This window comes from Schistocerca americana, chromosome 3 (assembly GCF_021461395.2).
Source record: "Schistocerca americana isolate TAMUIC-IGC-003095 chromosome 3, iqSchAmer2.1, whole genome shotgun sequence".
Lineage (NCBI taxonomy): Eukaryota > Metazoa > Arthropoda > Insecta > Orthoptera > Acrididae > Schistocerca > Schistocerca americana.
Window position 1 is genome coordinate 317599479 of NC_060121.1, and position 27977 is coordinate 317627455.

General features: G+C 42.5%; 1 protein-coding gene across 1 annotated transcript in view; it reads left to right on the forward strand.

The window, feature by feature from the left end:
• The first annotated feature begins 243 nt into the window (after positions 1-243).
• The window catches only part of LOC124605485 (probable cytochrome P450 6a14), a 109650-nt gene continuing 81916 nt past the window's right edge, over positions 244-27977 (forward strand). Inside the window, exons 1-2 of the mRNA XM_047137209.1 lie at positions 244-887; positions 22237-22561. Of these exons, the coding sequence (XP_046993165.1) occupies positions 565-887; positions 22237-22561 (648 nt within the window). The 5' untranslated portion in view covers positions 244-564. The remainder of the gene's footprint in view (positions 888-22236; positions 22562-27977) is intronic.

Consider the following 27977-nt stretch of genomic DNA (forward strand, 5'->3'; position numbering starts at 1 on the left):
GGAGGTCTAGGGTGAGGGTAAAAAACTGTAGAGAGACACCGAGTCTTTAATTCGGTACGCTGGTTCAAGTGGATGTAGGTTGCAGCAGTTATGCAGAAATAAAGAGGCTTCAGTCGTCGGGTAAAGCCTACAATAACAGCCCTGCCTGTCAGGAGACCAGACAGCTGTTGCGTAAGAGCAAGGTCGGATTACATGATGTGTCGTTATCTGCGAGTTAGCAGCGAGAGGCGCCAGTGTCCGCCCAGGAGGTGCGCAGTGCACACGCGGTGCAGGGCTAGATACCGTCTGCTATGGCGGAGCCCACCAGCATCGACGATACACACGCCACGTGCTGGCGGCCGCACGGCTTCTCTGGGGCATCGGTGACAACACAGACTGGTACTCCGACCGCATCTGTGATACACCAAGAAAGCTGTGACCTCTCAGCTGCCATGTAGTGGGTTGCTTATGCAGCAGCGGTACCTCTACTGTCAAGTAACTGGCGAGAGGGCAAGTGCACATCAGATCTAAGAGTTGCGACGTCTTGCGTGCTACAGTTCGTCGTCTATTGTAAAACTCGTAAAGATGTTGTGGTCAGACAGTTTGTGGACAACGCTCTTGATTTTAACAGTAATTATTGCTCTGTTGTACGTGTACTTGTCGTCTGTGAATAACTACTGGAAGAGACTCGGCGTTCCGTGCGTGAAAAGTGAACTCCTCTTCGGAAGTGCTCGTCGCGCCCTCTTTGCCCGGGAGTCGCTGCCCACATGTATCCAGAGGATATACCAGGAGCTCGGCGACGTGCCTTTCGGAGGATTCTACCTTATGATGACGCCTTGCCTCATGGTGAAAGATGTCGGACTCATCAATAAAATCCTTGTCTCTGACTTCGCGCATTTCACTGACAGGTAAGCCTCCAATTCATCTTACTTTCTTTATGTCCTCACTTTTCGAAATTTGTATGCCGTTTTTCTCTTTCTACTGTATCTGAGTACGTAAGTTTGAGACTGATTTGATGTAGCTCACCACGACAGCCTGCCTTGTGCTTTTCATATCTGCGTCACTACTACACATTTATCCATTCCTATCTGTTTTTTGTATTAAAGCACTGTCCCACCCCCTTCCTCGTTTCTGTACTCCCCTTCACTACCCAACTAACTATTCCTTGCTGCTTTACGGTGTGACCTACCAGCCTATCTGTTCCTTTAGTGAAGTCGTCACCTACACTGTCGTCTACATGAATACTCTGCAATTCCCACGTAAGTGCTTGGCAGACGGTTCAAATAAGCACTTTCAACCTACTACTCGACCGATTAACATTCCCTCTGGAGGTTGGAATCAACAAAATATTATCATATTCGGAGGAGAAAGTTGTGCTTGAAATTTCGTGAAAAGACCTTGCCGCAACAAATAGTTGTTTTCTCCCCATTTCGAAGTTATACCTCCATTAATTATCCAATCTACTCGTTTTTGTCTTCTGCATTCTTCTGTAGCATCAAATTTCAAAAGCTTCTGTTCACTTCTTGTCTGTAGTTTTTATCGCCCACGTTTGATTTTCATGCAAAGCTACTCTCCGGACAAATACTTTCAGAAGAGGCTTCATAATAATCACGTTTATAATGAATCCTAACACGTTTCTCCACAACATGCACATTTTTATGCTGTTGTCAGTCTGCATTTTCTAACCTCGATACTTCTGCCATCGTCAGTGACTATTCCATCCGAATAGCAAAAAGCGTCTCATTTCCTAAGTTAGTTTCCTCATCATCACCTGATTTTAACCGCCAACACACAATTATTCCAGTTTTCTTTTGTGGCTGTTCGTCTTATAATCTCTTCCTGAGACACTGTCCATTCTGTTCAACAAATCTTCAAAAGCAAAGGAAACTATATGGTTCCAGACTCCTTTTCAAGTCTCCAACATCTCTGCCGTATATAGGGAGACTGAAGTAACGGAAGGAAATTTGTACCACGGCCAGGATTCGAACACACGTCCCTTGCCCACTAGGTAGGTGTGCTAACCACCACACCTCTCTGGCACAATGGCTTTGCACAACTGCATGGGCTACCCTAGCAACCCTCCTTACTCAATCCAGTTAATAACACATCATTTGTAAAACTTTTAAGAAAATGTAGTATGGACGGTTGGATGGATGATTAAAGGGACAAAACTACTAGATCATCAGTCCCTGCGGATAGTTGCAAAGACGGAACATAACTCCACGAATTTTGAAGCTATTAAGGACGACGGAAAACGGAAAAAATGATTTTTCTTCTTTCTTCACGTTTGTAACCCATTCTGGGAGTTTCTTATTTTCATAACAAAAGTATGTTTTGCAGTACTCGATGTAAAAGTGTGTGCTCTCTAAGTTATGAGTTCCTTCCAGTTTGTGACTTCACTTTGTCTAAAAAACGAAAGATGAAGTTGCTGCGACCGAAACAATTAACAGTGGCATTTATATTCCTTATTGTCCCAAATGTTTGACCTTTTTTTCCGAAACCGTATATCGCGATTTACGAGGGTATGCATCGGCAGGAATCTAAGAGTGTAGCTTAAACTTTTCTTAAGTAAAATGAGCAGCAACGATGTACATATTCTTTCTTGTCACATATACACACATCAAAGTTTTGCATCACCCTGGTTCCCATAACTCCTGGAGAGAGATGTTGACTGTGGATATTGTATCACAGACACAGTCCCCTTGACTGTTCGGAGATGTCACCAAACCCGCCCAAAGATGTAAACAACAACGCATGACCAGCGCCTATTAGACGGAGGGGTTCCGACAGCCGATCAGTTCCAGTCATTCTTCCAGGAAGGAGGTACACGGCTCGTGTTGTCTGTAATTCAACCATGCCTAGACGGTCAATACCGCAGTTCGATCGCATCCGCGTTGTTGCTTAGTGCCAGGAAGAGCTCTTAACAAGGGAAGTGTTGTCCAAGCGTCTCGGAGTGAACCAAAGCGATGTTGTTCGGTTACGGAAGAGATACAGAGAGAGAGGAATTGTTGACGACATGCCTCGCACAGCCCCCCCCCCCCCCCCCTCAAGGGCAACTACTGCAGTGGATGACCGCTGCCCACAGTTTATGGCTCGGAGTAACCCTGACAACAAAGCCACCATGTTGAATAATGCTTTTCGTGCAGCCACAGGACGTCGTGTTACGCCTCAAACTGTGCGCAGTAGGCTGCATGATGCGCAACTTCACTCCCGACGCCCCTGGCGAGGTCCATATTTGCAACCACTACACCAAGCAGCGCGGTACAGATAGGCCGAACAACATGGGCAATGGACCGCTCAGGATTGGCACCACGTTCTCTTCATCGATGAGTGTCGCGTATGCTTTCAACTAGACAATCGTCGGAGACGTGTTTGGAGGCAACCCGGTCAGGCTGAACGCCTTAGACACACTGTCCAGCGAGTGCAGGAAGGTGGAGGCTTCCTGCTGTTTTGGGTTGATGTTATGTTCGGCCGACATTCGCCTCTGGTGAACATGGAAGGCGCCGTAACGGCTGTACGATACGTGAATGCCATCCTCCGACCGATAGTGCAACCATATCGGCAGCATATTGGCGAGGCATTCGTATTCATGGACGACAATTTACGCCGCCATCGTGTACATCTTGTGAATGACTTCCTTCAGGATAACGACATCGCTCGACTAGAGTGGCCAGCATGTTCTCCAGACATGAACCCTATTGAACATGCCTGGGATGGATTGAAAAGGGCTGTCTATGGACGACGTGACCCACTAACCACTCTGAGGGATCTACGCCGATTAACCGTTGAGGAGTGGGACACTCTGGACCAAAAGCGCCTTGATGAACTTGTGGATAGTATGCCGCACGAATACACGCATGCATCACTGCAAGAGGACGTATTAGAGGTACCAGTGTGTACAGCAATCTGGACCACCACCTCTGAAAGTCCCGCTCTGTGGTGGTACAACATGCAATGTGTGGTTTTCATGAGCAGTAAAAAGAGCGGAAATGATGTTTATGTTGATCTATATTCAAATTTTCTGTACAGGTTCCGGAACTCTCGGAATCGAGGTGATGCAAAACTTTTTTTGATGTTTGTATTTGGCTGTGTGTTTTCGAATATGTCGCGATTTCTGGTAGTGTGGTTAGGCAGTACCCTAAGAGTACAGCTTAAACTGATGAGAGTAAAACGAGGGGCAACCATGTTTATAATCTTACTTCTCGCTAATAATTTGCTGTTTATTTGGAGTATGTCGCGATTTTCGAGGATGTCGTTTGGTAGGAACTTAAGAGCGCAGCGTAAATAGCAGTATATGAAACGAGCAGAAATCGGTTTTATGGTCTTGCTTGTCACAAATATTTAGCTGTGATCAAATCCTTAACAGTGATTTCGTAAATTTGTCAGGCATCACAAAGAGCCCACCACACATGTCCGCTTTCCGATTTCAGATGAATGCCACATACACGTCCGATTTTGTTCAAAAAATGGTTCATATGGCTGAGCACTGTGGGACTTAACTTCTGAGGTCATCAGTCCCCTAGAACTTAGAACTACTTAAACCTAACTAACCTAAGGACACCGCACACATCCATGCCCGAGGCAGGATTCGAACCTGCGACCGTAACGGTCGCGCGGTTCCAGACTGTAGCGCCTAGAATCGCTCGTCCACCCAGGCCGGCCCGATTTTGTCACCCGTACTCAGAACACGCAGCGCTCTCGGCGAATCACCTGGCCCGTCAGCTAGGGACCAGAATGCCCTTAAAAGCAGTGTCCGAGATTGTTGGCTTCATCCTCTGGACGTCCTACTCGAACCTGTTCTCTACTGGACTGGATTACAGATTGCTATATGGACTATTGACTGATGTGCTCATAACTACTTCGCGAGACTTAACGGACTTTTTGGTACTATTCTTCTACCATCAAGTTTGCTCGCTCACCCTAAAGCACTTCTTTCAAGTTATGTTTTAACCTATTCTGTCGTGAATTAATAAAAGCTGTGTCCGCGGCTTGTGGTCTTGCGGTAGCGTTCTCGCTTCCCGCGCACGGGGTACCGGGTCCGATTCCCGGCGGGGTCAGGGATTTTTCTCTGCATCGAGATGACTGGGTGTTGTGTGTGTTTCATCATCATTTCATCCTCATTCACTCGCAAGTAGTGGCGTTAAAGAACTTGTGAAGCGGCAGCCGAACCGCTCCGCGAGGGGTCTCCCGGCCACCAATGCCATACGCTCATTATTATTAATAAAAGCTGTGCACTTTGGTATGCAGGAACCCAATAACCGAGCTGCAGTTTATGGCGGGTCATGGCCCATCGTACACAGGCGGGTGTGAGGTGGAGCGTACAGCATTAAGTTAAGTAGTGGTTTTGACTTTGTACAGATGTACTGTTTGTGTTTTCCTTTTTTTTCGTTTATAAATGTATAGCTATGGTGTTCTTTTAATCATTGATAAAGGTCTTTTTAGGCACTTGTGGGTTTTATTGTTCTGAAAAAGGTGTAATTATCTACTCCGAAACCTAGGTTAACACTAGGTGCTTTTTCCGCAATCGAGGCGGGTTTCCAGTTTTTTAATATTTTAATATACGCAGGTTTTCTCGTCGCATAATTTCCCTCCGTAGACAGAATTCTCGCAACCTATGGTAAATGTTGAGTATATAGTCTAATGGATTTATATTTTTCAGACCGTCTCGTCTCACACATTCGGGATGAATTGGAAGCATTTTTCCAGCGTGTAGTCGATTCTCTAAAAAAGTTGATATTGTCTTTTACAGTGGCAACAGTATTTCTAATTTCCGGCACTGCATTTGCATCATCCACCACAAGGTTGAGTTTGTGATTTTAGCAATGAATATACTAGATTCGATAATATTTTTTTGCTAAAATGGCTTGTACACCACTCTCTGCATGCGCTCGTAGAACAGCCGTTGAAGCCAAATACTACACAAGCTTCTGCTGGCAGACTAGTACTGATCTACAAACTGTCAATGCTTCGGCGATTGATGAGACATTCTGTGACTTTCGTTCTACAAAATCTACAAATTCTTCCCGGATTTTCACTTTGCTTACATCATAGTGGCTATATTCTCCCTAATAACATCGAATTATGAATTCTTTTTGATGATGGTGATGTGTAAACAGTATGACGACGCCACTTTTCCAGATGAGTCCTTAACTTGTCGTCGCCAGAATCCGTTTTCAAATTCAATAAATCTAATAAAACACCTTCATGTGTCTGTTTGTCCCTAAGAGGCATATAGAGCAAAAAAAGTATACAAGAGAGAATCCATGACAATATTTGGCTGTTTTCATCGATCACTTTATGCAGTTGCACGTCCACAGATGTATGTTCAAGAGAAGTTTTTGCTGCAGCTAACGCTGTCAAGTGAAGCTGGGTTTTGACATGCTTACGACTACCTTCATGCACATTCTTGAATTTTGTGGATACCCTAATGATAAATGATCCAAAAATGCCTCCAACAGTGTCAGTGACAGGAGGGAACAAAACACAGTCGAATATACTAGCAACATTGCATATTGATGTAATCAAGTACAATTAAAATTTTTTTAGAAATGGCTTGCATCACTTTCAAAATTGTGATTCCTTGAAGTGATTCAAGGATTTAGTAAAAGCTCCTTCTTCTTTTCCACTGACATCTGAGTAATCAGCCCAATATAACGACCCAGATGGTTTTCATTGCAGTCACTTTTTATTGCAACTTCCGAAACGCCTTTGGACATACAAGCTAGTTGGAATGTTGGCTGAGAATTAGGAACCGAGACTGCTACAGTTAGAGGTATTTTTGATTATTGTTCAGTGTCACCATTGGATGTTGATCGTGACACGTCACTCTTGTTATGATCGTCATCGCTTCAAATGGCTTGGTTCAAAATGGTTCAAATGGCTCTGAGCACTATGGGACTTTACATCTTAGGTCATCAGTCCCCTAGAACTAAGAACTACTTAAACCTAAGTAAACTAAGGACATCACACACATCCATGCCCGAGGCAGGATTCGAACCTGCGACCGTAGTAGTCCCGCGGTTCCGGACTGCAGCGCCTAGAACCGCACGGCCACCGCGGCCGGCATATCGCTTCCAATGCCGATATTTCGATTCCTTTTCCTTTCATGAGCAGCAGATCCTATAAAATAGGTAAACGTAAATTATTTCCTACTAGTTGACCATAAAACGAAAATAGAGTTAAGATAAGTGGAAGACAGACAGATTTACCGGAAACATAATAATATTCAAGTGCCAAGTACCTATATTATTACTGCCGCTTCTGGTGTCTGAGAACAATATTAACAACGAGAAAGTCCAGAAACATCACAATAACATTTGTTGATTTCAAGAAGGCCTACGACTCCATAGACAAACACTTTTCAATACATTGGAAGAAGTGAAGGTAGACAACAAGACCAGAAAACTAATCCAGGAAACATTAACAAATTCAAAATTCAAAGTGAAGTTCATGGGGGGAGAGATCTCGGAACCGTTCGAACTCAAGACAGGAGAGAGACAGGGAGATGGCCTGTCACCCACTTTATTTAAAGCAGTTTTAGAGAAAATAATCAGGACATGGGACAAAGGAGTCAATGGGGTAAAGATGGGGAGGCACAAAAATAGAACCATCAAAATAAAATGTCTGGCCTCTGCCAATGATATAGCCATCATAACAAATAACAGAAAAGAAGCGAAAGAAGCCCTAGAGACACTATATGAAATCGCAGCTGGAACAGGACTACAAATTTCGTATGAAAAAACGCAGTACATGGACACAAAATCCACAGACAGAAATCCATTGGTAAAAAGGTATGGAAAGATAGCACAAGTAGAAAGTTTCAAGTACCTGGGAGAGATTATGCAGAAAACAGGACTAAACTCGACAGCCAATCAAGAAAGTGTTGCAAAGCTGCAAAAAGCTTACAGACTTATATGGAAACATTACAACAAAAGAAGTATTTCCGTTAATGCCAAATTAAGACATTACAAAGTAGTAGTCTTACCAGAATCCTTGTATGCCTCAGAAACGACAGTAATCCGGGGAAGAACGAAAATCAAGGAAATGGAAAAGTAAGAGTGGAAAATTCTGAGAAAGTTCAGAGACAGGGGATTTGACAAAAAGACCGACAAAAGAACTGTACAAACAGACAGAGACAGTTACAGACAACATCAGAAAAAGAAGGGCGTATATATAGGATGAACGAAAGAAAATAGGCTGATCAAGAAGATTTTTAACATAGTGATGAGTAATACGGTGAAAAGTAACTGGGCAAAGGAATGGAAGACCTCAAGGAATTAAATATCTCCACTGAAGAAATAACAAACAGAAAAAAAATCAGGAAACAGAAATTCGAGGAAACACCAAAAGACAAGAAGCCAGGAAAGAAGTGGACAAAAGAGAGGAAGATGAAGCGCAGTGAATATATGAGAGGTTTTTGGGAAGAGAAAAGAAAGAGACAAAAAAGTGCCATGAAAATTGATTGTGTTTTAACGCTCTTTTAAATGGGGAATTAACGATAATAATTACTTCCTCCAGGCCGTGAACTATAAGAAATAATTGTTGTAGTTTGTGAACTTGTTAGTATATCCATGCCATTTCAACTACTGGGATTTTTGATGAATTCGATACAAAGCAGACAGGATTCAGGCAACGATCAATTTAAATCTAGAACTAAAGTAATTTCCTGTTGTAACTCTCTCAAGACATTCCAAGCGCATTTGTTGTAGAATTCAGTAGAGTTGTTCCTATATAAATAGCATCAATTTCACAAGGAAATATTATAAGTCGCCTGCTGTTCCTAATATATATAAAAGATTAGGAGACAATCCGAGCAGTTATCTTAGGTTGTTTGTAGACGATGATGTCATTTACCGTGCAGTGAAATCATTAGAAGATCAAAACCAATTGCAAAATGATTTAAACAAAATATCTGCATAGTGCGAAAAGTGGCAATTGGACCTGAACAGAGAAAAGTGTGAGGTCATCATGAGTACTAAGGGGAATCTCTTAAATTTCGTTTACACTACATACCACACAAATCTAAAGGCTGCTAATTCACGTAAATACCTAGGAATTAAAACTACGAACAACTGAAATTGGAGCTATCATACACATAATGTTGTGAGGAAAGCTTAACAAAGAACGAAATTTATTGCCAGAACTATTAGAAGATATAAGTTTACTAAAGAGACTGCCTACACTACACTTGTCCGTCTTCCGCTAGAGTATTGCTATGCAGTGTGGCGCCCTTATCAGACAGGACCGACGGAGGACATCGTAACAGGTGAAAAATGGGCAGCTCGTTTTGTATTCACTAGCAGTGGCCTGTACGACAGCTAGGGCTCTGGAATGCGTTGCCTTCTTTATTGTGTATTTCCTTCAATTGGTGTTGAGAACGATAGGCTCTCCTACTAACACACCCTTAAGTTTTTTTGTAGGGTTGAAATGTATGCAATGTTATTGGGCTGGTGCATAAGTTCATAGCGTTTTTCCATAAGTTTAATAAACACCAAAGATGCATATAACAGAGACTTCAGTCATCAATAACGTGTTCTCTGCCAATGCTGGGGTAACTTTCCGATTTCTTGGCTGTGGAAATCACGTGGTTTTGAGGCGAAGAACATGTCGATCCACGTCTGAAGCGCATTTTCATTTGCAAAGGAAGTTCAACATTTTTCGATAGAGAGCGGAAATGGGGAAAATCTGAGGGCACAAGGTCAAATAAATAAGATGGGTGCGGAATGTCTTTCCCATACAACTGCTGTGTAGTGTTTTTTGTCAATTTGTCACAGCTGTCGTCAAATTTTTCTGCTTAAGAGCCGAAATTGATGTTATAGGACAACACCTAGGGCCGCATGGGAAGGAGAGTGGAAACTGGAGAGAGGGGGCGGTGGCCGAGCGGTTAAAGGCACTACAGTCTGGAACCGCACGACCGCTACGGTCGCAGGTTCGAATCCTGCCTCGGGCATGGATGTGTGTGATGTCCATAGGTTAGTTAGGTTTAAGTAGTTCTAAGTTCTAGGGGACTTATGACCACAGCAGTTGAGTCCCATAGTGCTCAGAGCCATTTGAACCATTTTAGAGGGGGCGGTGGGAGGAGGGGTGGGGGCAGTTTTCACTAAACCACTGTTATTGATGGAAGCTTACCACTTACACGTTTGAATCTACGCATCGTAAGGTATCACACCAAATATTTATAAGTGAAAAAGAAAAAAAATCAAACTACGTTCATTTTTATGAAGGTTTAAACAGTGACCAGTTTTCTACATCGTAGCTGATACTGTGGCCAGTGCCGTGGCAACAAGATTCCGTGCTTGTTGTTCTGACTTGCGGACATATTCTCTAACTGTCTTGATACCCTACTATCTGAAACTATACCAAGCGACTGCAGCAGATCCTTTTTAATAGAACTTTTGTATTATGCAAAATATAACAGAACAGAGACCGTTTTAAGTAATGCAGTTAAACTAATTCATAGTTGTTACGGAGGGATAGAATAGCGGATGATAGAATTCAGTTTTATCCGTTGTCTTATGAGTGTTCTGATTACACAGCTCTACAAAATAAAATTTTTTTTTCGTTGCCAGGGAAGTTTGAACGAAAATGGGATATTGTTATGATACTCATTCCGAGTATATTTGTACTTTTTCCAGATTGGCTCTGGTTTTTGAGATATAGGTTATTTGTGGAAATGAGAGTTTCATGTGGATAATATCGACTGCAGGGTCCATATATGGTGTAATGTATTTGCTACCTGTTTCTTAATTAGTGATATTGTACTATTTTTATTAAACAATTGTGCTCAGGGAGTGCATCTTTGTGGTTGAGGATTACATCATGCAAACATCACACTGTCAGCATGTGTTCAGTCCTGTTGTGCGGTGCGTGTGTTGAAGATATTGAGGGTTGTGCAGATTTGAATTCGGCGGTACTCGACATTCATTTGTTGGCCGAGGTAATCCCCGCAACAGCCGATAGGTAGCGTTCAGTGTAAAGAAGAAAAATGGCGATGGTCGAAAGTCACACACATGTGCAGTGCAGCTTCAAGGAGATAGAACCTTTTCATCGTGACGTAGCAAATAAGAGGTGAGTATTCATTTCACACAAAACAATTAATGATGTTTGTTGGATGTGATTGACATGCAAATACAAGAAAGTTCTGCATAATATGTAGTATTTGTGCAATTTTGTTTTAGGAAAACATGAGTTCTTCATGCCATCTTTGCGTGAACCATCCAGATGAGTTCTGTTACATTTGTGGTGAATACGTTCTTCAAAAGAACAGGAAGAATATCACTCCTTTTGTGAAGGAAGCGTATCTGGCATATTTCGGAATTAAACTTGGAGATCAAGACAAGGCGTGGGCACCCCATAAAGTTTGTAAATGCTGTGTGGAGTGCTTACGGCAGTGGACAAAACGAAAAAGGAAAAGCTTAAACTTCGGAGTGCCTATGGTATGGCGAGAGCAGAAGAACCATACAGATGATTGCTATTTTTGCATTGTTAATGTGAAAGGTTTTAATAGGTTCAAAAAACGAAAGTGGGAATATCCCGATTTGGAGTCAGCAAGAAGACCGGTGGTGCACAGCAACGATGTTCCTGTACCAACCTTCACAACATTACCCACCCTAACATCATCAGATGACGATGTGCACGCCGAGGAATGTACAAGTAGTGGTTCGGAATACGAAGGACGTGAGACACAACCCCAGCAGTTCGACCAGAAGGAGCTCAGTGACTTGATACGAGAACTCAATCTTTCAAAGCAAGCATCAGAACTCTTAGCATCCAGGCTTAAGGAAAAGAACTGTCTTCATCCAAGTGTTAAAATAACAGCTTACCGGACGAGAGATGAAAACCTTCTTCCATACTTCAACCAAGAAGAGGTTATAGTGTATTGCAGCAATATACCTGGACTTTTACTTGAATTGGGGCTGCCGGAATATAGACCAGAGGACTGGCGTCTCTTCATAGACAGTTCCACTAGAAGTTTAAAATGTGTTCTCCTACACAATGGCAATCGTTACGCATCTATTCCAATTGCCCACTCAACAAAACTTTGTGAAGCATATGCTAACATCAAGATGGTTCTGCAGAAAATTCAGTATATGCAGCACCAGTGGTTGATTTGTGTTGATTTGAAAATGGTGAACTTCTTGCTTGGACAACAAAGTGGATACACAAAGCACCCATGTTTTATCTGCATGTGGGATAGTAGGGCAAAGCACGAACATTGGAAGCAGAAAACATGGCCTCCAAGGGAACATATGGCTGTTGGTGAAGCAAACATCATTAATGAACCTCTGGTTAGTAGGGACAAGATTGTTCTTCCACCATTACATATTAAGTTAGGACTAATGAAGCAATTCACCAAAGCTTTAGACAGAAATGGTAATTGCTTCACATACATCTGCAATACGTTCCCTGGACTCAGTAGTGAAAAACTTAAGGCAGGAATATTTGATGGTCCTCAACGATACCAATTTTACAAGTGTCATGACTGTCACTGAAGCATCGGCCTGGAACAGTTTTGTCGCTGTTGTAAAATGTTTTTTGGGCAATCATAAAGCTCCCAATTACGAGGAACTGGTCAAAAACATGCTCACTAACTTTCAAAATGGAAATGAAGTCCCATGCTTCTTTACAGAGCGTAGGGGAGACACGCACCGCCTTACTAGGCAAGGTCCTAATGGAGGTGGTTTGCCGTTGCCTTCCTCCGACCGTAATGGGGGTGATGAAGACGACACAACAACACCCAGTCATCTCGAGGCAGGAAAAATCCGTGACCCCGCCGGGAATCGAACCCGGGACCCCGCGAGACCACGAGGACAAAACTTAGGAGCTAACATGAGCATAAAATTGCACTTCCTTCACAGCCACTTGGAGCGGTTCCATCAAGATATGAAAGGAATAGAGGAAAGATATAAAGGAAGATGGGACAGGCATATGATGGCAGATTATTGCTGGAATCTGCAACGTGACTGTTCTGAAGAGACCTATAAAAGGAAAGCGTGCAGGAAGCGGTTCGTCATGGACGGAAAATGATATACTTATAGAGAAACTTTTCAATTATGTTTTATACGTGGACAAATGCGTATCAGGTTTTCATAGAAGCTATTTATAAAGATTATTTTCTTTTTTCATTGTAGTTTGTAGCGCTCGAGTTCAGTATTAGCAATTTTTTCTAATTTTTTGAATAAATCATGCATTATCTCAAAAACTAGAGCCAAACTGCGTAAATGGTTGCTATATTCGTCCTCGGCACCACTAACCCATCCTAAAGCCACTCAAATATCCTTGGCAAGAAAATGAGTGTTGACCAGTGCTATAACTAACTCTTACTGTAGTGAAAAAATTGGCTACTTTTCCCGACCGGCTTACTGGTTCGCAGAAGAGACTGTTGTTGTTGTGGTCTCCAGTCCGAAAACAGCTTTGATGTAGCTCTCTATGCTGCTCTGTCCTTCGCCAACTTCTTCATCGCTGAGTAACTACTGCAACATACATACTTCTGAATCTGTTTGCTGTACTCATCTCTTGGTCTCCCTCTACGATTTTTACTCCACACACTTCCCTCCAATACTAAACTGGTGATCCCTTGGTGTCACAGAATTTGCCCTATCAACCGCTAACTCTTTCATTGCCATTGCCAGTCTACATTTTATATCCTCTCTACTTCCACCATCAACCGTTATTTTACTGACAAAATAGCAAAACTCATCTACTACTTTAAATGTCTCGTTTCCTAGTCTAATTCCCTAAGCTGATTTAGTTCGACTAAATTCCATTATTCTTGTTTTGCTTTTGTTGATGTTCATATTATATCCATGTTTCAAGACTCTATCCACTCCGTTCACTGCTTATCCAAGTCTTTTGCTGTCTCTGACAGAATTACAATGTCATGGGCAAATCTCAAAGTCTTTATTTCTTCCCCCTGAACCTTAATTCCTTCTCCTATTTATTCTTTGGTTTCCTTTAGTGCTTGCTCAGTGTACATATTGAATAACATCGGGGATGGCCTACAACCCTATCTTTCAGTTTATCCAGGTCCCATCTCCTTAAATTTCCACCTTTTTGCAGTTTCTTAGTTTTTAATCTGTAGTTCGTAATCAATAGATTGTGGTCAGAGTCCACATCTGGCCCTGGAAATGTCTTAAAATTTAAAATCTGGCTCCTAAGTCTCTGTCTTACCATTATGTATCCATCTGAAACCTCCCAGTGTCTCCAGATCTCTTGCACGTATACATCCCTCTTTTATGATTTTTAAACCAAATGTTGACGATGGTTGAATTATGCTCTGTGCAAAACTCTACCAGACGGTTTCCTCATTCATTACTTTCCCCTTGTTCATATTCACCTACTATATTTCCTTCTCTTCCTTTTCCTCGCGAGTTTCGGTCCCCCATCACTATTACATTTTCGTCTTCCTTAATTATCTGAACAATTTCTTTTAAGTCGTCATACATTTCTTCAATCTTTTCATCTGCGGAGCTAGTTGGCATATAAACTTGTACGACTGTGGTGGGTGTGGGTTTCGTGTCTATCTTGGCCACAATAATGCGTCCACTGTGCTGTTCATAGTGGCTTACTCGCATTCCTATTTTCTTATTCATTATTAAACCAACTCCTGCATTACGCCTATCTGATTTTGTATTTATAACCCTGTATTCACTTGACCAGAAGTTCTGTTCCTCCTGCCACCGAATTTCACTAATTCCCAGTATATCTAACCAACCAATCCATTTCCCTTTTTAAATTTTCCAACCTAACTGCCCAATTAATGGATCAAACATCCCAGTCTCCGATCCATAGAACGCCAGTTTTGTTTCTCCTGATAACGACGTCCTCTTGAGTAGTCCCCACACGAATGGGCGACTATTTTACTTCCGGAATATTTCACCCAAGAAGAATCCATCATAATTTAACCATAGAGTAGAGCTGCATGCTCTTGGGAAGAATTACGGCTGTAGTTTCTCCTTGCTTTCAGCCGTTTGCAGTACAACACAGCAAGATCGATTTGGTCGATGTTACAAGGCTAGATCAGTCAATCACAGACACGAAGCCAACACCCACCACAGTCGTACAAGTTTATACGCCAACTAGCTCTGCAGATGTGGAGATTAAAGAAATGTATCATAGCTGTCATTGCAACTACTGGAAAGGCTGCTGGCCTTCCTCAGGAGCCACGTGTCTGTCTGGTTTTCCAACAGATATCTCTCCACTCTGTATCGCTGATGCACGCAAGCCACCCCACCGACGACAAGATCGACGGTTCACGGGGGTGGGGGAGGAAGAGACAATCAATTTGAAATAAGTAACAAGTAATTACATTGGTACGCCAAAGGACGTTGTTTAAACATTGATATTGTAAAAATTATTGCTCGTCACACAAGTGAGGTATGAAGAATGATATACAGGACTTAGATTAGTTGACTCAGAAAAAAGTATTTACTAAAACGTAAGGGAACAAGTTTCCTCTGTCTCTCACTGACAACTATGACGATATATACGAGAGCTATTCGGAAAGTAAGTTCCGATAGCTCGCGAAATGGAAACCACTGCGAAAATCCAATGAAGTTTTGCACAGATGTGTGGATCTAGTATGCCCGTTGAATGTGGCACGTGACTCTTTTGAACTCTGAGCGCACATCGAACACATAAGGATGCCTCGAAAATAGTGTCTCCCGCCAAGTATGAGCGCCGAGTGAAAGATTTCGCCTGACGTCATGCAGCCCACATAACACTACTGTCATGCGTTTCGTTCTTCATGACAGTTCTCGGCCGCACTCTCCAGGGCAATGAATGTTCTCCCTCAGCGTCTTCTATGGAAAGTTTTTGGTCACCCACAACACAGCCTGTAATTATCTCGTCGTGAGTTTCATCTCTGCTCAAATGAACCATTGGCTATGAAGACAACATATGGCACAGACAATAGGCTGTAGTCGAGCGTAGAGAATTGACGAAAAGCACAGGTGGCTACCTTCTACGACAAGTGTACTGGAAAGATGGTACAAAGCTACGACAAACGTCTAAGTCGGTGCGGCGACTACGTAGAAAAGTAGCTGAAAGGTGTAGCTTACTACTACAAATAATTTTATTTTCAGAATGGTTGCCATTTCGCGATCGATAGGACATTACTTTCCGAATAGTCCTCGTGTTAGAACTAGTGTCACAATTTCTCGGCAGACAGCAGCGCTTTCCAGGGCAAAAACTACGCAGTGGTCACCTTTCTCATACTAGCTACTTTACCACACCTTCCCTTATCGACATTATTATGTTGGTAACCTACATAAATTAGTACACTATAAATGCAATATTAAACACGATCTCAAATCTTATTAAATATTCTGAACGTCATTTTTCTTTTACTACAACGGCCTTAATTCATTCCCATATTACTTGCTACAAACATGTACCACATTTGAAGATGACCGTCTCTCTAATGCGCATTCACGAATCGGTGTTACTTCTGTTTGATATTTGTACCCTACACATTTGTACCATAGCGTTAGTTGCTCACTCCTGTGAGTTGTCAACGTTATAAGACTAACAATATAATATTACCCCAATCATCTCTATTAATCAAGCAGTGGCCGTGCTACTTTACTTACCTCACCGAAGTGAATTAAAATTAAGCACATCTTAAAATACTACTGTCTCTGTAAGTAATTTTGGTTATTATTGAGCAAAAAAAAAAAAATTCACTTCTAAGAAGCTCTTAAAGTTATTTGACGTTTTTGGATTCTGCTGTTAGTTGCTAGAATACGGCTGAAAACACTTGATTCGCGTCGCATGCGGCCCGCGGGCCGCATTGACGACCACTAGTTGGTTGGTTGATTTGGGGTAGGTGGACCAACAACGAGGTCATCGGTCCCATCGTATTAGGGAAGGATGGGAAGGAAGTCGGCCGTGCCCTTTCAAAGGAACCATCCCGACATTTGTCTGAAGCAATTTAGGGAAATCACGGAAAACCAATATAAGGACGGCGGGCCGTAGGTTTAAATCGTCGTCCTCCGAGATGCGAATCCAGCGTGCTAATCACTGCGCCACTTCACTCAGTGATTACCACTGTAGTTGAAGGGACAAACGATGCCGGTCGAGTTTAGGTTCGGTTTGCACACGTAAATCACGCATTCTCCGACAGTCAAGTCGGAGTTCATTGGTCGTGGTAAGCGAGAAATTCTACACAAGAAGTTCTACACAGCAGTAATGGTTAGGCCTTGGGGAAGCAATCTGTAGTATACCACACCGTCGCTGTTCCATCAAATGCACAACATTATCTTTTGTGGATGAGTGCAGGACTTTGCACGGAGAGTGGTTGCTTTGTTTGCGCTCGTCCTTTCCTTTCTTTCTCTTATGTTAGAATAAAGACACAATTTCTCGTCACCAGTAACGATACAGGATAGGAATGGTCGGTGTTGTTCACGAGCCAATTGACGATGAGCAAGCAAAGCTGTACATATAGCCACCCGCAGATTTTTGTGATTTTGGCACTGACTGCTGCTTACGTATTTGACGTGCGAACGAACCATTGTGTGTCATCTTCAAGCAAAATTACCTCGTGTTAGAAAACTCTGACAGAGTTTGGGTTTGGAGTAGATGAAGGCGGGATGTGTCATTAAGATTTCGATCGCATAATGCGTTCACTTCAATAACAAAAGTGTATCCCGCATGTCGAAAATTCTGTAAAATCATCAGAAAATGCACTTTCGTAAACTGTTGGTATATCGCCTTAACAATTTGTTGCTTGAAACTTCCTTGCAGATTGAAACTGTGTGCCGGACTGAGAATTGAACTCGGGACCTTTGCCTTTCGCGGGCAAGTGCTCTACCAACTGAGCTACCCAAGCACGACTCACGTCCCCTCCTCACAGCTTTACTTCTGCCAGTACCTCGTCTCCTACCTTCCAAACTTTACAGAAGCTCTCCTGCGAACCTTGCAGAACTAACACTCCTAAAAGAAAGGATATTGGGGAGACATGGCTTAGCCACAACCTGGGGGATGTTTCCAGAATGAGATTTTCACTCTGCAGCGGAGTGCGCGCTCATATGAAACTTCTTGGCAGATTATAACCGTGTGCCGGACCGAGACTCGAACTCCAGACCTTTGCCTATTCTTTCAGGAGTGCTAGTTCTGCAAGGTTCGCATGAGAGCTTCTGCAAAGTTTGGAAGGTAGGAGACGAGGTACTGGCAGAAGTAAAGCTGCGAGGACGGGGCGTGACTCATGCTTGGGTAGCTCAGATGGTAGAGCACTTGCCAGCGAAAGGCAAAGGTCCCGAGTTAGAGTCTCGGTCCGGCACACAGTTTTAATCTGACAGAAAGTTTCATATCAGCGCACACTCCACTGCAGAGTGAAAATCTCATTCTGGAAACATCCCCCAGGTTGTGGCTAAGCCATGTCTCCCCAATATCCTTTCTTTTAGGAGTGTTAGTTCTGCAAGGTTCGCAGGAGAGCTTCTGTAAAGTTTGGAAGGTAGGAGACGAGGTACTGGCAGAAGTAAAGCTGCGAGGACTGGACGTGAGTCGTGCTTGGGTAGCTCAGTTGGTAGAGCACTTGCCCGCGAAAGGGAAAGGTCCCGAGTTCAAGTCTCGGTCCGGCACACAGTTTCAATCTGCAAGGAAGTTTCATATCAGCGCACACTCCGCTGCAGAGTGAAAATCTCATTCTGGAATTTGTTGCTTCACTTACAAATAAAATCGAAACGTGGCGCAACTCTTCTAGAACACATTGATGCCAGTTCCATATTTGTACATCGAACAGTCTGCGTTACATATTTGTACATCGAATAGTCTGCCTTTTTGACCGGTTTGAATGAAGTATAAGATAAGGCGTGTGTTCTGCGCCGGATGAAGAAGACGACACACACCGAGAACCTTCTCAAGAAGGAGGGGAGGTAGTGAGGAAGAACTCCGTCCTCAGAGAATATACTTCAGATTTTTTATTCATTCGAAACTGAGAACTTTCTCAGAGAATGTTCTTTTGCTTTGAGAATCTTCTCCAGATAAAGTTCTCTTTTTTATTCATGGAACTAAGTGTCACAGATACGATGTGCGATTTGGGGTGTCAATTATTAAAAGAGAGGCGTTCCTCGTCGTTGCGAAATCTTTTCACGAAACTTTAGTCTCCAAGTTTTGTTGACATCCACAGAGAAATGACAGTTATAATAAAATAAGAGAAATCAGAGCATGCACGTTTTCCCTGCATGCTATTTGAGAGTGAAACAATGGAGAAATAGTGTGGAACTGGTTCGACGAACCATCTGCCAGAGCCGTAAGTGTGCATTGGAGAGTAGTCATGTGGATGGAATTTCTTTGTGCACTATATCGCATGTTATGTCGGTTTACATGGAAAATGGCGGAGCCGGAGATGACGCGAAAAACCGCATTAAAAAGCCAAATGCTGCCTTCACAACAAATTTAGGTATACGTATACCTGTGTAACCAAGTGTCGTAATATAAAACCACCTGTTGGGTCTGTAATTCAGAACAGTAGCAACCTATGTAAGAGAACAACAATTACTTAATAAATAATGATAAAAAACAATTTCTTATTAAATAGGAACTTTGAACTCACATAAAAGATTTGTACGAATGACATTCTAAAACGTCACACGCTCCCCCTTGTGTTTCGCGCGGCAGAACGAACGACTTTACAAGAGAGCAGACAGTCCTATTTGCGTTTCGTGCGTTATTACTGTCTACTGCTCATGCTCTCCGGGTGTATAACGCGTGGATGGGGTTATAGAGCTACGTGAAGCAGCCGGTAGTCACAGATATGCACGCTTGGGGTGCTGATGCATAGGTGTATACTTTAAGCTCATCGTGTAATAGGGGCCTTGTTATGCTATGGGAGACATTCTAGTGCGCTTGCATGGGAACTTTGACAGTAATCGAAGGCACGCCGCCAACTGTAAACCATCTGCATCCCTTCATGCTTGATGTCTTCCCCGACAGTGATGTCATCTTTCAGCAGTATAATTGTCTGTGCCTCGGAGCCAGAATCGTGCTACGGTGGTTTGAGGAAGATTATAGTGAACTGACGATGATGTCTCGGCTACGAAATTCGCCCGATGTAAATCCTATGGAACCCGCCTGGGTCGCTATCGGGAGGCATCGCCGCGTACTCAAATCAGCAGCCCAATTATTCATGCGATTTGATGACCTGTATGTAGACATCGAATGCCCTATACCTCCACAAACCTACCAACAAACTGTCGGATTTCTGATACGCAAAATCGGGGATGTACTTTGTTGCAAAAACGAACAAACAAGCTATTAAGCAGGTGGTCTTAATGTTTTGGCTCATAGGTGTAGAATACTACAGCAACGACAATGCTACTAGCAACCAAAGATCACATTACTCGTGCTTAGAACCTCTGTGGTGTAGCATATTGTGGCGGTTTTTGCGTATCATCAACATGGACAAACGCAATGAATATGGATGATATGATACTCTATGGTATTCTGCGGTTTGAATTCATTCTGTTTTTTAGCAGTTGCATTGATTTGATTTTGTAAATGATACTGACAATATTATACACATGTATAATGCATTATTCATACTACAACTTCTCCCGGATAATTATTTTGCTCAAATTGCACAAGAATTCCACCTGACGTAGTGTAATAATGTTGACTGTAAGTTGTGTTCATATCACTAAAATTACAGATCGTACATCAGAGCTTTTATAATTTTTGTCTTCGATGGATTTAGTTATTCTTAGCAAATTGATCATGAAAAGGAACCACAGAATACCACCCGCACACAACACTGACGTGTGCTACCAGAAATATTTTTCTCCGTGATTCGTGCGTAGTTTAATTTTGGCCTCATACATCAGCAATGAAATGTTGTCCAACAATAAATACCATCAGCACTGTTCTTAGAAAATGCAGTCTGATTCGATAATTTTTTTCTTTTATAAATAGAGTTCAGTACCACCGGTGCACATTTATTTCTTACACGTCGGAATATTGTTTGCAGTTTCAAGTAATTTAAATTTGCCGCTGCGATAAAAGTTAAGATGGCGGCCAACAAAAGATAGAGGATTTCTTTTTTAATTAAGATTTTCCTTTGCTCAATAAATAATTAATCATTTAAATTGGTGCCACCAATAAAAAAAATTATTAAATTGTTTTGCAAATTAGTTTAACACAAACCCATGCTATTTTCAACTAGAATTACAGACGAAGTTGCTATATAATCGCAACTAACAATGGCTGCGCTTCTTGCAGCTATGATAAAACAATTAATATAAAATTATAATTAAAAGAGGAAGTGATTTTACAATAATTAATCATAAATAGTTGTAACGCATTTGGCTTTGTTTGTTTTTTACCAGCAAATTAACATAAAAGTACAATACTTTTACATTAAATGTTTTTCATTCAACAGACCTTAAATCGATTCGCGTCTTGCGTCGACGACGTTCGATAGAAGAAGACGACAAAAGGGTACAAAACAAAAGAAAAGAATGACATAGATTAACAAAGAATGTGAGACGGGCAGGGTGGGAGATGAAGAGGGAACACAAGGCAGGAGACACTGAAGGGGAGCACCGGAGAGGAAGGGGATGTAGGAGGGGGAAAGCCACTCTGGAGAAGGGAGGGGGAGGAGAGGGAACCCTGAGGAGGAGACAGGAGGAAGGTGGGGTTAGAGTTGGTAGGAGCGGTAAATGTCGGGGTGAAGTTCATCATCCGGGAGGGGTAGGTGCTGGAAGTTGCCTTGGGAAAGGAGATGGAGGTGTGGACATGGGAATGGTCGAAGTGTGAGACAAATATTGTCTCTGTTTTACACAATTATCATCTTTTTAAGAAATAATTACATAATTGAATGAATATTATTGAGTTACATAATTTTCCAAAAAAATGGTTCAAATGGCTCTGAGCACTATGGGACTCAACATCTTAGGCCATAAGTCCCCTAGAACTTAGAACTACTTAAACCTAACTAATCTAAGGACATCACACACTCCCATGCTCGAGGCAGGATTCGAACCTGCGACCGTAGCAGTCGCGCGGTTCCGGACTGCGCGCCTAGAACCGCGAGACCACCGCTGCCGGCCATAATTTTCCACACGTTCATATTCCACTCGTAATATATACATATATATATACCGTGGATGTTATAATATCTACTATTGTAAACCTCTGTCTGAAAAAAAATTATCCAGTATACAGATATGAAATATGACACATCGACTACACTTGAATACAAAGATTAGCTAAAAACCATTCAAACAAACCTAGGAGAAATTTTACTTAGTGCGTGTGTTGCAGGTTCAGCCCTCTGAGCACCAAGATGGAGCCGTTGGCGAAGCATCTGTTCTGCCTGGGCGGCGACCTCTGGAGGGAGATGCGGCTGTACATGTCCTCCGCCTTCTCAGACAGCAGCTGCCGGCGCGACTTCTGCCTGGTGAAATTATGCTGCGACCGGCTGCAGAAGAGCGTTCACGCGGCCTTCCAGGGCCGCCACAGCCGCGACTTGGCCCTCAGGGATCTGCTCGCCTCCTTCACCACTGACGTCATCGGCATGTGCGCCTTCGGCATCGAGTGCGGAGCCATCGACGACCCTAACTCGCAGTTCCGACGTATTGGAAGTATGGTAAGTCCTTTCTCGTTGCGCGTCGTTTAAGCTCTTTGGGCAGTTTCTCACAACCTCGTATCCAGAATTCGTATCAAGAACAACAGCAAAGACGAGTAACTTACAAATAGATATCCTCAGTCTAGCGAAGCAACTTAACTCGTTTAATAAAGGCATGGTCTCCGATCCAGATTGTATTCCAGTCAATGTATTGACACATGTTGTTATTGTGGTCTTCAGTCCTGAGACTGGTTTGATGCAGCTCTCCGTGCTACTCTATCCTGTGCAAGCTTCTTCATCTCCCAGTACCTACTGCAGCCTACATCCTTCTGAATCTGCTTAGTGTATTCATCTCTTGGTCTCCCTCTACGATTTTTACCCTCCACGCTGCCCTCCAACACTAAATTGGTGATCCCTCGATGTCTCAGAATGGTCCTACCAACCGATCCCATCTTCTAGTCAAGTTGTGCCACAAGCACCTCTTCTCCCCAATTCTATTCAATACGTCCTAATTAGTTACATGATCTACCCATCTAATATTCAGCATTCTTTTGTAGCACCACATTTCGAAATTCTTGTCTAAACTATTTATCGTCCACTTTTCACTTCCATACATATCTACACTCCATATAAATACTTTCAGAAACGACTTCCCTGACATTTAAATCTATACTCGATGTTAACAAATTTTTCTTCTTCAGAAACGCTTTCCTTGCCATTACCAGTCTACATTTTATATCCTCTCTACTTCGACCATCATCAGTTATTTTGCTCCCCAAATAGCAAAACTCCTTTACTACTTTAAGTGTCTCATTTCCTAATCTAATTCCCTCAGCATCACCTGACTTAATTCGACTACATTCCGTTATCCGCGTTTTGCTTTTGTTGATGTTGTATCTTATACCCTCCTTTCAAGACACTATCCATTCCGTTCAACTGCTCTTCCAAGTCCTTTGCTGTCTCTGACAGAATTACAATGTCATCGGCGAACCTCAATGTTTTTGTTTGTTCTCCATGGATTTTAATACCTACTCCGAACTTTTCTTTTGTTTCCTTTATTGCTTGCTCAATATACAGATTGAATAACATCGGGGATAGGCTACAGCCCTGTTCTCACTACCTTCCCAACTATTGCTTCCCTTTCATACCCCTCGACTCTTATAACTGCCATCTGCTTTCTGTACAAATTGTAAATAGCCTTTCGCTCCCTGTATTTTAACGCTGCCACCTTCAGAATTTGAAAGAGAGTATTCCAATCAACATCGTCAAAAGCTTTCTATAAGTCTACAAATGCTAGAAACGTAGGTTTCCCTTTCCTTAATCTTTCTTCTAAGATAAGTCAGCCAACACAAATTCGGAAAATACCGTTCTCGTGAAGCACAACTAGCTCTTTATTCTGACGAAGTAATGAGTGCTATCGACAGGGGATGTCAAATTGATTCCATAGTCCTAGATTTCCAGATGGCTTTTGACACCCTTCTTCACAAGCGACTTGTAATTAAATTGTGTATCTATGGAGTATCGTCTCAGTTGCATGGCAAGCTTCGTGATTTCCTGTCAGAAAGGTTACAGTTCGTAGTAACTGACCGAAGCCATCGAATAAAACAGAAGTAATATCTGGCGTTCCCAAGGACGTGCTATAGCCCTCTGTTGTTCCTGATCTACTTAAGCGATATAGGAGACAAACTGGATAGTCGTCTTAGATTGTTTGCAGATGATGCTGTCATTTATCGTCTTATAAAACCATAGATGATCAAAATAAATTGTAAAATGATACTGACAAGACACCATTATGCTGCGAATAGTAAAAATTGACTCTAAGTAATTAAAAGTGTGAAGTCAAGCACATGAGTACTAAAAGGAATCCACTAAATTTAGGTTACACGATAAACAACACAAATCTAAAACCACTCAGTTAAACTAAATAATTAAGAATTATAGTTACGAATAACTTAAATTTGAACGATTACATGGATAATGTTGAGGGGAGAACAAAACAAAGACTGCGATTTATTGGCAGAGCACTTAAAAAATGCAACAGGTCTGCTAAAGAGACTGCTTACATTACGTGTGTCCACCATGTTCTGGAGTATTGCTGTGGTGTGTGGGATCACATCGAAAAAGTACAAAGAGGGGCAGCTCGTTTTGTGTCGTCGCGGAATAGGCGAGAGGGTGCCACGACACGGCGTTTTGTACTGTCGTTATATGCGAGAGAGATTGCCACGAATGTGGTAACCAAATTTGGCTGCCAGTCATGAAAATAAAGTCCTTTTTCGTTGCGACAGGATATTCTCATGAAATTTCAATCACCAACTTTCTCCACAGGAGTGTGAAAATATTTTATTGGCGCCCACTTACCTAGGGAGAAACCATCATCATAGTAACATAAGAGGAATCAGAGCTCACACGGAAAGACTTAATTGTTCGTACTTCCCGTTCGCTGCACGAGAGTGGAACGGTATGAAAATATTTTGGAGGTGGTTCGATGAACATGCTGCCACGCGTTCAGTTGTGAATTGCAGGGTAATCATGTATATGTAGATCCAAGCCTCTCGATCTCTAATCTTCTTCCAAATTTCTGCGTGGCATATCGTCCTCTAATTCATTTTTTACAATCTGCACAGGGTCTTCCTATTTTCTCTTGTATGGTGGTTGCCATTATAGTACTTTTTCGGCCATTGTTCATTCCGTAATGTCACCACATGCCCATACCATCTTGAACGCCGTTTCTCCACCACTTCAGTGACGTACGGGGAAGTTTTCATTCGTTTTCAGGTTTCTTAACATGGGATCTTCTCTCGGCCTGAAGTTTTCAATTTTTCTTGTATTCCTTTTATAGTCCGCAGCTCGTGGTCGTGCGGTAGCGTTCTCGCTTCCCGCGCCCGGGTTCCCGGGTTCGATTCCCGCCGGGGTCAGGGATTTTCTCTGCCTCGTGATGACTGGGTGTTGTGTGCTGTCCTTAGGTTAGTTAGGTTTAAGTAGTTCTAAGCTCTAGGGGACTGATGACCATAGATGTTAAGTCCCATAGTGCTCAGAGCCATTTTATTCCTTTTATTTTCCTCAATTATTGGAACATGATAGTTTGATCGATGTAAGACTTATTTGTATATCGCAGAGCAGGAACTCAGAGCCGTTCACTTGAAGAATAACAATCTATGACCGAATTTAGTACTGCTCTGCGTCCACGAACTCTTTTCCTAGATGTGGAATGCCTTTTCCCATTGGTTTTCAGCTTTTCTCTTCTTTAATAATCCTATATGTCTCTGCTGCTATAGTGTCCTCATCAGTGTATCTAGTTTCCTGAAGAGCTAAGAGTTGTATTTAGTACTCGTACATTAGCAGTTTTCCAGGGGTTTGGAATTCTGCCTGTTAGTAATGCCCCGTTGAACATGTTCTTAACAAAAAGTTTAATTTGTGTTACTGTTTGTTTTAATGTTTCTGAAAGTATGTTGTCTGGACAGGGTGCTTTTCGGTTTTTAAGCCTGCTAATTGTCGCTGCGATTTCTTCTTGTGAGAATGGTACGGTTACACTGTCATTGACGTATGGTCGTCCTGTCTCTTAGGTCATGTGGTGTCGCTCGTCTTGTGTGGGGTCGTCATCTAGGAGGAGCTTTCTCAGGAGATATTCTGCTGTACTTCTCCATGCTATGGTCATTGTGCCGTAAGCTTGTTTAAGTGTCGATAGAAGATGGGTTTTGACGAAATTGATCCAGTAGTCTTTCGCTCTTTTCTGTAGTTGTTTTTGATATTTCTGTTTGGCGTCATTATACAGATCGTGTCGTATCTGTCTTTCAGGAGCTGTCTTTGCTTGTTGGTGGTACTTTCTTTTGTCCCGTGAATCCTTTCTTAATCTTGCCACAGTTGTTTCTGCCCCCACCCTGTTTTTGCTGGTGGTATGGCTGCTTCCTGTGCTCTTTATATGACGTCTGTCAGAACATACGTTTTGTAATCTATGCTGCCTTGAACAGTATTTAGTGACGACGCCTCAAAAATGTCTCGAAATTTTTACCAGTTGGCCCTTCGTATGAGTGGATGCTGCTGTTCATTGTCCATGTTATGTGTATTGACATATTTGTCTGTAGTTATGACGACTGCATTGTGGTCGCTGTGTGTGGCTCTGTCTAATACCCTCCATGTTTTGAGTAGTGGAAGAGATTTTACGTTCCCTAGAGAAAGGTATATGTCACTAACGCTACCGGCGTCTCCGCGATAGGTTCAAATGGTTCAAATGGCTCTGAGCACTAACATCTGAGGTCATCAGTCCCCTAGAACATAGAACTACTTAAACCTAACTAACCTAAGGACACCACACACATCCATGCCCGAGGCAGGATTCGAACCTGCGACCGCAGCGGTCTTGCAGTTCCAGACTGAAACCCCTAGAACCGCTCGGCCACGCTGGCCGGCCCGCCGTAGGTAGGTGGCTGCCCCTCCCTATTCGGTATGAAGAGATTGCGCTCATTTATCACGCCAGCTCCAGTTGTCTTCTGTCGTCAGTTCCAATTAAGTTTCACAGGGGGGATTTTGCGTTGATACTGGTTAGACTGAGCAGCCTTTTCTTTCTGAGTATAGTGAAATGGCCTTTATTTCGTCTAAGAAATGTTCTATATCATACGAGTATTGGGCGTATATAGACGACATGAGCCATACATCCTGTTATTTCTGACGTTGCGATGACTTCCGAGCAAAACAGAGTGATCTGTGTTACTATGACGCTTTTGTTAACTATTATTATTGCGGCTTTCGCTTTTGGTGTTCTTCCTATTGTAATGTAAGGGGAGCCCTGAAATCTTCCAGCTTCGCTGAAAGGGTTTCTGAACGCGAACGTATCTGCTTTTGTTTCACATAAGAGTCTACCTAGTTCTGTGCTTAGTTATATTATCTTCAGAAGGGGTACCTAGTGAAGGAAAGACACTTCGGTGTGGCTTCTTTAAACTCCAGAAACACGCAACCATGTGCCCTCACGATATCCTAATACACTTTCCATAGGTTTAGCGCCTCTCCGCTTCGCGAATGTGACTCCCCTAAAAGCTTACATGGTTCTTTGGGGTTCGCTGGGAGATTTTCAACGCTTAGGGTCATCCTGTCAGTTTTTTCTGTAGTTGGGAAGCAGATTTTGTCCCCGTTTGGTTGCTTAGTTCGTCTTACATAGCGAAGAGCTGTTTGAAATATATCCTTGATTTCCAGTCTGGTAAGTCACACGTTAGCTTCTAAGTTGTCGTAGTTTACCTGAGTAACGGTATTCCACTTAGGATCCTCGGTTGTGTCTGATTGGTGTTCTTGACTATTCGTTTGTTGCTGCTATTTCGAGTAATTTTGTAGTGTAGCATGTTTTTTTCCTGTTTTATGATTTCTAGTGCCGCGGAGTTCTACGTGTTTTCGCTGAGCATTTCCCGTGATAGTGAACTGATGTCTTTGATCACCACTGGGGATTGTT